We start from the raw sequence: 12,462 nt of genomic DNA on the forward strand, positions 1-12,462 counted from the left end.
CTCATCTCACAAGCTAGTAATGTAATGCTCAAAATTCTTCAAGCCAGGCTTCAACAGTACATGAACCATGAACTTCCAGATGTTCATGCTGGATTTAGAAAAGGCAGAGGAACCAGAGATCAAATTGCCAACATCTGCTGGATCATCAAAAAAGCAAGAGAGTTCCAGGAAAACATCTACTTCTACTTTATTGACTATGCCAAAGCCTTTGACTATGTGGATCACAACAAAATATGGAAAATCCTGAAAGAGATGGGAATACCAGACCACCTGACCTGCCTCTTGAGAAATCTGTATGCAGGTCAAGAAGCAACAGTTAGAACTGGACATGGAACAACAGACTGGTTCCAAATTGGGAAATGAGTTCATCAAGGCTGTATATTGTCATCCTGCTTATTTAACTGATATGAAGAATACATCATGAGAAATGATGGGTTGGATGAAGCACAAGCTGGAATCAAGGTTGCCGGGAGAAATATCAATAACCTCAGATATGCAGATAACACCACACTTATGGCATAAAGTGAAGAAGAACTAAAGAGCCTCTTGATGAAAGAGGTGAGTTAAAAAGTTGGCTTAAAACTCAACATTCAGAAAACTAAGATCATGGCATCTGGTCCCATCACTTCATAGCAAATAGATGGGGAAACAATGCAAACAGTGGCTGACTTTATGTTTTTGGGCTCCAAATTCACTGCAGATGGTGACTGCAGCCATGAAATTACAAGACACTTGCTCCTTGGAAGAAAAGTTATGACCACCCTAGACAGCAAATTAAAAAGCAGAGACATTACTTTGCCAACAAAGGTCTATCTAGTCAAAGCTCTGGTTTTTCCAGTAGTCATGTATGGATATGAGAGGTAAACTATAAAGAAAGCTGTGCGCCGAAGAATTGATGCTTTTAAACTGTGGTGCTGGAGAAGACTCTTGAGAGTTCCTTGGACAGCAAGGAACTCCACCAGATATTCACAGAGAAGATCAAGGCAGAGTTTAGATAAAGTCCCCATCATGGGTCTAGCTGGAGCAGAGGAACAGAAACCTCTGGAAAATCTGCCTAGACTCTTCTTCTGGCCTTCATCTGCAAGTAGCACCACCTGAAGGCATTAGGGTGAGGCTGCTGCCACTGGGGGAGGGGAACTCTGCCCAGAGTAACCTCCTTATCTCATTTAAGAGAAAAAGGAACCTTACAGAGGGAAGTACTCTAAGATCAGACTGAGACAGTGGAGACTGAAAGAAGGGAACACAGGGGCAGGGAAAATCTCTGCCCCTACAGTAAGAGCCAAAATTCTTCTGAATGGCCAATACTGTGCATTCCAAAGAGTGAGACTTAATCAGAACATTAGAGAATGCTCCACTCATCCCCACCACACCAGCGTGCTAGCAAACCTAGTAATAACAGTGGAGTACAGTTGGAGGACTGCAAGAGACAGATTTTCCTCAGGGAACCACACAAAGGGAAGACCGAAAGCCAAAAGAGGGGACAAAAAAACAGTCACTAGAGAAAACTGAAGTCTTGATGCTCATAGCAACAACAAACTTCAAACGTAGCCCGACTCCTGGCTAGATTAACACAAATCTCCACACTAAATGAAATGGCAACCCACTCCAGTATTCTTGCCTGGAGAATCCCACGGACAGAGGAGCCTGGCGGGCTATAGTCCATGGGGTCGCAAAGAGTCAGACACGACTGAGCAAGTTCACTTGACTTCACTTCCACACTAAAGGCCCATTTACCTCAGTTTCCATTGCCCTGTACATGTCTGTCTTTCAACAACAACAAAAAATAAAGACATATTAAAAAATAAGAAATTAACACAGTCTGAAAAGATAAAGCCATTATCAGAACAAAATCCACATATGAGAAAGATGTTGGAACTATCAGAGAGGGAATTTTAAATAACTTATGACAAGTTCTAGGGGTAGGACTAGTATCCTTATAAGAAGAGACACCAGAGAACTTAAATACGGTCACTCTCCCCTTCTGTGTACATGCACCAAGGAAAGGACATGGGACGATACCCTGAGAAGGTGACCTACCACCAGGAAGAGAGCTCTCACCAGAAACCAACCATGCCAGCACCCTGATCTTCAACATCCAGCCTCCTTGAGTGTGAGAAAATTAATTTCTGTCATGTAAGCCACCTGCCCTCTGGTGTTTTGTCATGGCAGTCCGACCACCCCTAGGTTTACTGAATGCCTTCTTCACTATCATGATTTCCACACAGCATTGCTTCTGATCACAGAACTCACTTGACAGCAAAAGAAATGGAGTGATGGATCCATACACACGGAATGCACTGGTCTTACCACCATCCTGAAGCAGCTTGCTCACCAGCATGGCAGAATGACCTTTGGAAGACCCAGCTGCAGCACCAGTTAGGCGGCAGTACCTTGCAGGTCTAGGGCAAGGTTCTCCAGAAGGCTGTCTGTGCTCTGAATCAGCATCCAGTATATGGTACTGTTTCTCCAGGAAGCTAGGGGAGGAAGTGGGAGTGGCACCTCTCACTAGCAACATTTCTGGTTTCCTTTTCTCACACATTTACGTTCTGTTGGCCTAGAGGTCTTGGTTCCAAATGGGGGAATGCTTCCATAAGGTGATACACAGTGATTCCACTGCACTGAGAACAGTGCCTCCTAGTCTTTGTGGGTTCCTCAGGCCTCTCAATCAAAAGGTAAATTAGGAAGTGCTGGCTGGGGTGATTGACCCTGGTCACTAGGGGGAATTGGTACTACTCCTCAATGGAGGTGAAGATGAGTATGACTGGAATACAGGAGAACCCTTAGGGTATCTCTTAGTATTATCATGCCCTGTGATAAGGTGAAAGGAAAACTACAACCCAATCCATGCCGGACTACTAACAGGCCAACCCCTTCCAGAATGAAGGTTCAGGTCACCCCATGACTAGCAGAGATGCTCACTGAATGAAGACAAAAGGGTAGTGGCTAGTGGAAGAAGGTAACTATAAATACCAACTACATCCACTTGACTGGTTACAGAAATGAAGATTGGAATTGTCATGAGTATTCCCTTCTTATTTTGCTGTGAGTATGTTTGTGTGTATACGTATCTTGTTTTATTTCCACTCTTATTCTCTCATCATGTAACAAAAGATGTACTGACTTTGTGTCATGCTATTTCAGTACTGTTAATTTTATAGCATTTAAGTGACGGGATAGCAAGGAGAAGGATAAACATCATTCAAGGACTTTACTTCCTCTTCTGGGAAAGGGGTTAATTCATTTTCAGTTGCATGCAGGATATCTGGCGAACCCAATACTTTGAAGGAAATAAACTCAGAATCCATAAAGGGGATCTCACCTAACCCTGGTTAGAGAGGAGGGTGGGGCAAGGCAGGAAAGGCTAACTGGGTTGAGTTAAGATCTGAGGAATGAGCAGGTTATTATTAAGTAAGCTAGAGAAGAGGGTGGAGGTGAGAGAAGAAGTGTTCTAGACAGAAATTCTTGGGAGGGAAGGTGCATAGGACTATAGGATCACACACAGCAGGCTTCACAGGACAAGTGGCTGACCAAACAGAAACTACTAACCATTTTCTTCAGTCTCTTCTCTTCTCTTTTTTTCTCAAGCTGAGCCTCCTTTTCTTCTGCCTCCCTCTTCTGACGCTCCTCTTCTTGGGCCTTTAACTGGGCCTGATCAAGATTAGAATTTGTAAAAATCAGACCCTCAATTTGCACAGAAATAAGACTGTTTATGTTGAGGAAAGTACACTATCTACCAAAGTGTTCGCCCAGTCCCTGGAAGAAGCCTGCACTATGTATTAAAACTAGAAAATCCAAGTAACAGGTGGTCAGTTGTGTAACTTCACTGTTTCTCCAAAGGGATTCTCTTCTACTTGGGAAGATGAAGCTGAGCATGAATGAGACCATTAACTTTTCATCATAAAATGATTACTCTTTAGTTCTTATTTCATTTATGAAATACTAAGTCCAAACTATACACAGTGTAAGAAAAAATTTTCTTCCATTTCACCAAAACCCACAAAACTGTTGGAACTATTTATTTTTCCTTGCATGCTCAGTTGCTTCGGTCATGTCCGACTCTTTGCGACCCTATGGACTGTAGCCTGCCAGGCTCCTCTGTCCATGGAATTCTCCAGGCAATAATACTGGAGTGGATTGACATTCCCTTCTCCAGGGCGTCTTCCCGATCCAGGGATCCAACCTGGGTCGCCTGCATTGCAGGCGGATTCTTTACTGCTGAGCCACCAGGGAAGCCCCCATTTTTTCTTAGTAGGTACAAAACTTTCTTTTGGAAGTCCAGATCAAGACTTTGGAAGGTTAAAAATTTCCCACCTTTAAACAATAAGCAAGGTGAAAAGACACCCTTCAGAATGGGAGAAAATAATAGCAAATGAAGCAACTGACAAAAAACTAATCTCAAAAATATACAAGTAGCTCCTGCAACTCAATTCTAGAAAAATAAACAACCCAATCAAAAAATGGGCCAAAGAACTAAACAGACATTTCTCCAAAGAAGACATACAGATGGCTAAGAAGCACATGAAAAGATGCTCAACATCTCTCATTATCAGAGAAATGCAAATCAAAACCACAATGAGGTACCGTCTCACGCCAGTCAGAAAGGCTGCTATCAAAAAGTCTATAAACAATAAATGCTGGAGAGGGTGTGGAGAAAAAGGAACCCTATTACACTGTTGGTGGGAATGCAAACTAGTACAGCCACTATGGAGAACAGTGTGGCAATTCCTTAAAAAAACTGGAAATAGAACTGCCATACAACCCAGCAATCCCACTGCTGGGCATACACACTGAGGAAACCAGAACTGAAAGAGACACGTGTACCCCAATGTTCATCGCAGCACTGTTTACAATAGTCAGGACATGGAAGCAACCTAGACATGGATGCCCATCGGCAGACGAATGGATAAGAAAGCTGTGGTACATACACACAATGGAGTATTACTCAGCCATTAAAAAGAATACATTTGAATCAGTTCTAATGAGGTGGATGAAACTGGAGCCTATTATACAGAGTGAAGTAAGCCAGAAAGAAAAACACCAATACAGTAGACTAATGCATATATATGGAATTTAGAAAGATGGTAACAATGACCCTATATGAGAGACAGCAAAAGAGACACAGATATAAAGAATGGTCTTTTGGACTCTGTGGGAGAAGGTGAGGGTGGGATGATTTGAGAGGGTAGTGCTGAAATGTGTATATTATCATTTGTGAAGTGGATTGCCGGTCCAGGTTCAATGCATGAGACAGGGTGCTCAGGGCTGGTGCACTGGGATGACCCTGGGGGATGGGATGGGGAGGGAGGTGGGAGGGGGGTTCTGGATGGGGAACACATGTGTGCTGATTCATGTTGATGTATGGCAAAAACCACTACAATATTGTAAAGTAATTAGCCTCCAATTAAAAAAAAGAATTACCCACCTTTGTAAACTTCGCAGGTTGAACATTTACCTATTACACATCAGTCTTGGTTATGTGTAAATCTAATTTGCTAGCTCCATCAACTTTCAAAACATTTTATTGTTGTATACTAATGATGCTGATGCTCCTTCTCTTCATTTTCCTAAAACTATCATAGAGTTCAGGCCAGGAGGCAAAAAGCCATATCCAAAGTTGGTGTTATGCTACTGCCTTAATTGCCTTAAACAACCTAGGTTTCAGTTTTTAATAAAGACCTATACAAATCCTTTTTCTTGCCTCACTTTGCATTCTTGATTTATTACCAATTTCTCCTCTTCTTGTTTTTTCTTCTTCTCTGCCAAGATCCGCCTACGTTCAGCTCGCTGAACTGCTCTCTCTTCCATGGCTAGAAAACAGTAAGAGTTCCAATATAAAAAATATAAGGAACACTGGAAAAGAAATGTCCCCATTTCATGGTAAAATGGTTAAAGTTTTCTTTTGGATGTTCACAATGCCAAATATATAGGTATATATATATGCATAAAATTTATATTAAAATACAATTACAGAAATTGTAATTATACCATGTGTATAGGTATATACACACACACACACACATCCTACAGGTTAAGGACTGACAGTCCCATCCTTGGCCATGATGAACAATTTTCAGATTATGTTTTTGCTCACATTTCTATTAGAATAATTGTTCACTGGTTTAAATAAGATAATGTGTCTTGAAGAAACTTTTAGTATGTGAAATCCAGAAACCAGAATTTTAATTTGGCAATTCCTTTAATGAATGTTGAAAACTTTAATTACATCTAACAAATACTTTGAGAACAGAATCACTCCTCAAATACCATGGAGTTTGCCACCTTCTCCTAGGTTACTATGTATGTCTGCATATGTGACAACAACAACGAACAAACTGAGGTTTGGGGTCATGATGATCACATTTTAAACTAGTTTTAGGGCCGGGATATCCAGATGGGCAGGAAATGGAATTGTACTAGGCATCTGAAGAACTGGCATCTGAACGAATTCAAGTGTCAGACTCCTGTTCTTGACAGTCTATTAAATATCGATCCAAAAGAAGCAAATGTGCAAGATGGCCTGATAATATGAGTCTGTCACCAGCTGGGGTTTCATAGGCAGAGGGGCATGGGTGGGAGGAGTATCAAGTTCTGCTCACCTAACTCAGCCAATGGTTACTTTAGGTTCCTTGTGCTGTGTTACAGAGAAGAAAATTGAAGTCCAAGTTTCAAGAATTAATAAACAAAAAACCCAGCAGGCTCTTTCTTACAGATATTAAGTGTCGGCTTTGCTGGAAAAAGAATAGTGGGGGTGCCACAGATGGCAGGAATGAGACTGTCTTTAAGGAGGCAGAAATAAGACTAGAGGATTAAAGTGAGAGCCCCAAGAGGCAGAGCCTGTGGTAATATGCCCTTTTTTCATCTTTTCTAGAGCTAGTCATTAAAGATTACTTGAAAATAGCCAGGTGTTCCAAAACATGCTAACTCTTTGATCAAACAATAATTTCTTAAAAATAATCATACCAAACTGGGCATTTCCTGATCATCCTCAATGATGGACAAAGAGGTCATAAATTGCTGACTTGGCAGAGAGTCAATGAATAGACTGCTGATTTTTTTCATTAACAGGAATGGACTTCAGGCACAGTGTACCTCTGGTGACATCACTTCCTGTTAGGGCAGCAATCCTACCACAGGTAAAAAGTCAGATTTATAAGCCACAATAAAATTGTCAAAGTGCCTACCACTTCACACAAACATATGTTCAGTGCATGACTAAGTACAGAGTAAACGCAGCTAGCAGTTTCACTAGGTGAGCTCCAAGGAATGCTTCTCTTTTCATAGTGTGGTTTGGTTTAAATAATGATTCCATGCACATCAAAAATGTTATTAAAATGTCTGGTTTATAGATTTCATTCTAGAAGCCTGTCATCAAGGCACGATTCATTATACAATGATGTAATAACTTGATGTAGATTACTGTAAACTGATCTGTATTTTAATGTTAAAAAGTACAATGACAGATGACCTTTAGTGTTTATTCTTAGAAGCCACTCAGAATTCTTTTGTGAATTATCCCATTTTAAAAACACAGTCCAAATCTCAAATTACAAAAGAATGACTAAACCTTTCAGCAATGTTTTGTTTTTGTATTGGCCAGGAAGACCAGAAAATTTGGCAGGAGGGGTAGGAAAAAAGTCATGTTCTCTGTGTTCTCTGGTGTATCTACTTGTCACGTATCTACTCATCTTAGACTTTGACCAGGTTCTGCTAAGTCTCAAAACCCAACAGTTGCCAGGATTCAGTCCCAACATATCCTACTCCTGGAGGAAAGATAACCATAACCCAGGTCCCACCGAGATAGCCCTGCCTTTCAGTATGGGATGGGGCGCCATCATCTGCCTTGGATTCCTTCTGGGTCCAGAAAGAGAATTTCGGGAGTCACTTCTACTGCCTTCAGTCCCAGGGGAAGCAACAGGTGAACTGAGGGGGAAGAAAAGGGAAAAGAATTCAGACCAATCACCAGTTTCAGAAGTCAAAGTCTTTTACAAACTTTAATTAATCCTTACTCCCTTGAGATAACTATGTATTATTATACCCATTTAATAAATTGGTATAATGAGGCATGGAAAGGTTGAGTGAGTGGCCTGAGTCTACAACGTGAGTCAGGTGCTCTGACTCCCAACCCAGTGCTTCAGATTAATACATACTGCCCACTTCTTATCCTACCATTTATCACACATACTGAGTATGTCACAAGCATGTCTAAAACCATCTTAAATAGCTTTTGAGAAATTTGGACTATTATTCTAGGTTCAAACATATTTATCTCAAACAACTACAGACTTAAGCTAGATAAATGGCCATCCCCAAGGGCTGCTCCGTTTAGACCTGATATTTTCTGACCTGGCTTCTCAGCCCTAAACATAATCAGGAATCCAGAAATCGAGTTAGAGCAAGTAAGCATTTTCCTATTTTACTGGTAGAGTGACAGGTCCTCAGACAAAGGCAGCTACAATAAAATTGCTAGCTGTATACAACTGGATCCTTATAGGCAGCCACTTGCCTTAAACACCTTTTGGTACCTTCACATACCAATCACAATGTATGAGGCCTCTCTGCTTTGCATGTGCACAACAAGCAACTATGGAATCTGGATGTTGGGTAAAATTCAGGAGCCTTTTGACCACAAAGTAAAAAAACAACAACAAAGACTCCAGAGAGTGTTCCAGTACAATGAACATACTTTGGAAGCACTTGGCAGGTTCGTTCCCATTCATCTTCTCCCGGGTTTGACAGCTGGCAGCTCTGTGGGTGCGTATGCCCTGCTGCCCGCCGAACCTCTGCCAGCCGCTGGTTTTCCTTCAGCTCCAGAATTGTTTTCTGCTGTTCCTGAAGTTTCTTCTTCTGCTTTTCAATCAGCTGCTGCTGGAAGATATGGCGGTTGCAGAAATGACCCATGCAAACAGGTTCTGCTTTCCAGCTACTGATTCTGAACTTCTTTTTGTTACCAGGCTGTTGGGAGGGCTCATCACCTGGGCCCTTGTGTGGCTTACTGTCAGATGTATCCAGAGGGGCCTTTTGGAGGGGAACCTGCAAGATGCTCTTTGTTGGTCTTCTGAGGTAGCAGCTGGGCAGACAACCACTGCTCCCGGAGGGAGGCTTTTCCCACAAAGCAGGGACAGCAGCCACCTGAGAGAGAAGGAATATGCTGTAGCTCATCCATTTAAAGGACTGTGCTGATGAGCTCTATCTCCCCCAGGTCGGCGCCGCTCTGTTCAATGGCACAACTGCCCTGACCCCAGCCACGGCTGCTCTGGGCTCCCACCTGGCTATCTCAGAGGCTGCCAGTCTTAGCCTTGTCAGTCACTCTTAGAATGTGTACTGTTGCTCACCACAGAACCTGGTGGGAGTGGGTACAATCACAGGAACTACTGCCATGGCCAGGATATTTGTGATCAGAAAAACGTGCTCTTATAAATATCTAATTTGGATAGTTCATTTAGAAATTGGGCATGATTACTCCAGATATACATCCCAGGAATTTAATCTGCGTGAACTGACCCTGAATTTTGCAGGAAATGGGCTTCCCTGGTGCCTCAGATGGTAAAGAATCTGCCTGCAGTGCAGGAGACCCAGGTTTGATTCCTGGGTTGGGAAGATCCCCTGGAGAAGGAAATAGCTGCCCACTCCAGTATTCTTGCCTGGAGAATTCCATGGACAGAGGAGACTGGTGGGCTGCAGTCCATGGGGTCACAAATAATCAGACCCGACAGAGCAACTAACACTTTCACTTTGCAGGAAATTGAAAATATTATGGCGAAGTATATATTCTTTCTCAAGAATGTTTGACAGCTAAGGAAAAACTTTACAAATCAGTAATAGCTCTTTAATAATAACAGCTCTTTAATGACAGTTCTTCTAATGTCTCTCTTGCCACTAATAAATTAATCACAGGGTATTTATCTATTTCAGGATCAAGGCCTGGATTAAACCATACTGTCTCCAGCTATTCCAAAGAATTTATTTGTGGGAAGTGATTGCAAGCCCACTGGGCAAATATCTACATTATATAAGACTAATGCTACCTAATAATATTTTGTATTAGCATATAGCTTAATAGTTTTTAAGGCTTTATCACATAAATCTTATTAAACAGATTTAGGTGTTGTACTCAATTACAAATTCTATATAGAAAGAAACAGACTCGTTAATCAGAAAAAGTTATGCTGGTTAAAATAATGTCACAGTTAAAATGTTTCTTCTAGAATAGTTTGATTCCATGGTCTAAAGTCTGATCAGTTTTTGACTCTGTCATCCACAGTGGTGTTAGGAGAAAAATACTATGAACTATCTTGTATCATAGAAACTTCTGGCTCCATCAGGGCGCCATACTTGGGAACTCAAAGATAATTTTCATGATGATGGAAATATTTTCCATAGACTCAGCGAAAGAGAAAGATATAATATATGGAAACTCTGAAATGTTAAAATACTTTAAAACATAGCCTTCTATTTTAGAAATGTCAGTGGACATTTATTCATGAGAACACCTGCTTAAGCAATTTAGTGTCAAGCAAGGTATGTGTTTTAGGCCCTTTTAAACTTTGTGGTAATGATGCATTATTAACCCAGCAAGACTATAAAAGCCTTGAGTACAGCAACAAGATTTCTTTTGGATCACGTTGACTTTTTAAGGTGAAAATAAGAGAATGAAAGAAAATCTTAATGGTACAGATTGTACTTAACAGAAAAGGACTGAACAGTCTGGCTCAATTAGAGAAAAACACCTCTATTAGCTAACTGATAATTTCAAAAAAATTTCAAGGTATAAGGTATGTGTTCATGGTACATATGTTCCTCTGACAGTATAATTACTGAGCATCTAAGTATAGATTTTATATATTCATTTGTTCATGTTATACTGTATACTCTGGGCAAGATCAGAATTTATCTAGTAATCTATAGAATCTATTACAGCCTTTTATTTTCATTTGTTCTACTTTTTACAACTTTATCTTTTCTTGATAAAATCTTTTATCTTGACTTCAGAGATCTGAAGACTTTTTCTTGAGTCTAAATTATATACACATGTAGCAATTTTTCTGTTTTATGCAGGTAACAAAAGATTTTCTGCTGACTTCTTCCATTTGAAGATAACTGGAACTTTGTGATGTAAAAGGCTTCATACAGCTATTTACATAGAAGATTCTCTTGGGTCTCAATGGAAACAAGATTATCTAACTAACATCAAGGCAGTTAAGTTGCCTAGGGGAAGGGACCAAAATGTTACATAAATCCAAAAAAGCACCCTCATGACCCTCCTCTGCAGAGACAGACTAAGCTTAAATTAAAACCCACCTACTTGCTGGCAGTAATCACAACACAAAGCAAGGCTGGGGATCATACAGTGCTCAATTTAACTTCACACATTTGACTTTAGTACTTAACAGCATTATGTAGAAGGGTGCAGGGGCCAGGTTGGAGGTGAGGGGGCAGAGGTCCTTTCCCGAAAGTCTTTTCAAACATGCCAAATGCAATTATGAAAAAAAAAACTGATAGGATTGACTTAGTAAAAACTTAACTGTATACTTAGAGAATAAACTTATGGTTCATCGGGGAGGAAGGGTGCAAGGAGGGATATATCGAGAGTTTGAGATTACCATGTACACACTGCTATATTTAAATAGATAACCAACAAGGACCTACTGTATAGAACATGGAATTTGGCTCAATATCTTGTAAAAACCTAAATGGGAAAAGAATTAGAAAAAGAACAGATACATGTTTATGTATAACTGAATCACTTTGCTGTACACCTGAAAATAACATAATATTGTTAACCAACGATACTCCAATATAAAATAAAAATTAAAAAAAAAAGAAAATGAGTTCAACAGGTTTCCCTACAGATTAATTATTGTATACTTAGAACACAGAATTTAAAATAAATGTACAACCAGAAAAAAATTCAAATATGACAGACCAATTAAAAAACAAAATGAAACTTAACTGTATACATAACAAACTCCACAAATAAATCAAGACAAATAACAAAATGAAAAAAATTGCAAAATAAATGATAATAAAAGCATCAATAGTCTTAAAAACAGAGTTCCTATAAATAACAAAAAGATATATAATCAAGGATAAAAATGGACAAAATGTATGATGAGACAAATCACTATTAACTTTTCTATACTCATTTTCAGATATATATATATATATATAAATGGTCCATATAAAAAATCTTGCTGCTGCTGCTGCCAAGTCGCTTCAGTCGTGTCCGACTCTGTGCAACCCCACGGACCGCAGCCCACCAGGCTTCTCCATCCATGGGATTCTCCAGGCAAGAACACTGGAGTGGGTTGCCATCTCCTTCTCCAATGCATGAAAGTGGAAAGTGAAAGTGAAGTCGCTCAGTCGTGTCTGACTCTTAGCGACCCCATGGACTGCAGCCTACCAGGCTCCTCCATCCATGGGATTTTCCAGGCAACAGTACTGGAGTGGGGTGCCATTGCCTTC

At 40.4% G+C, this 12,462-nt stretch overlaps 1 protein-coding gene across 3 annotated transcripts in view; it reads right to left on the reverse strand.

Moving 5' to 3' along the window:
* CCDC191 (coiled-coil domain containing 191) overlaps positions 1 to 12,462 on the reverse strand; it is a 98,896-nt gene that overhangs the window by 32,324 nt on the left and 54,110 nt on the right. For all 3 annotated transcript variants that reach the window (XR_009738307.1, XM_061427093.1, XM_061427089.1), the window contains exons 10-13: positions 8,684 to 9,129; positions 7,808 to 7,920; positions 5,725 to 5,807; positions 3,547 to 3,648 (exon numbers count right to left, since the gene is read on the reverse strand). Coding sequence is in view for 2 of the 3 variants with exons in the window: in XM_061427093.1 (XP_061283077.1) it covers positions 3,547 to 3,648; positions 5,725 to 5,807; positions 7,808 to 7,920; positions 8,684 to 9,129 (744 nt within the window). In the remaining variant the exon portion in view is untranslated. The remainder of the gene's footprint in view (positions 1 to 3,546; positions 3,649 to 5,724; positions 5,808 to 7,807; positions 7,921 to 8,683; positions 9,130 to 12,462) is intronic.

This window comes from Bos javanicus, chromosome 1 (genome assembly GCF_032452875.1).
Source record: "Bos javanicus breed banteng chromosome 1, ARS-OSU_banteng_1.0, whole genome shotgun sequence".
NCBI lineage: Eukaryota > Metazoa > Chordata > Mammalia > Artiodactyla > Bovidae > Bos > Bos javanicus.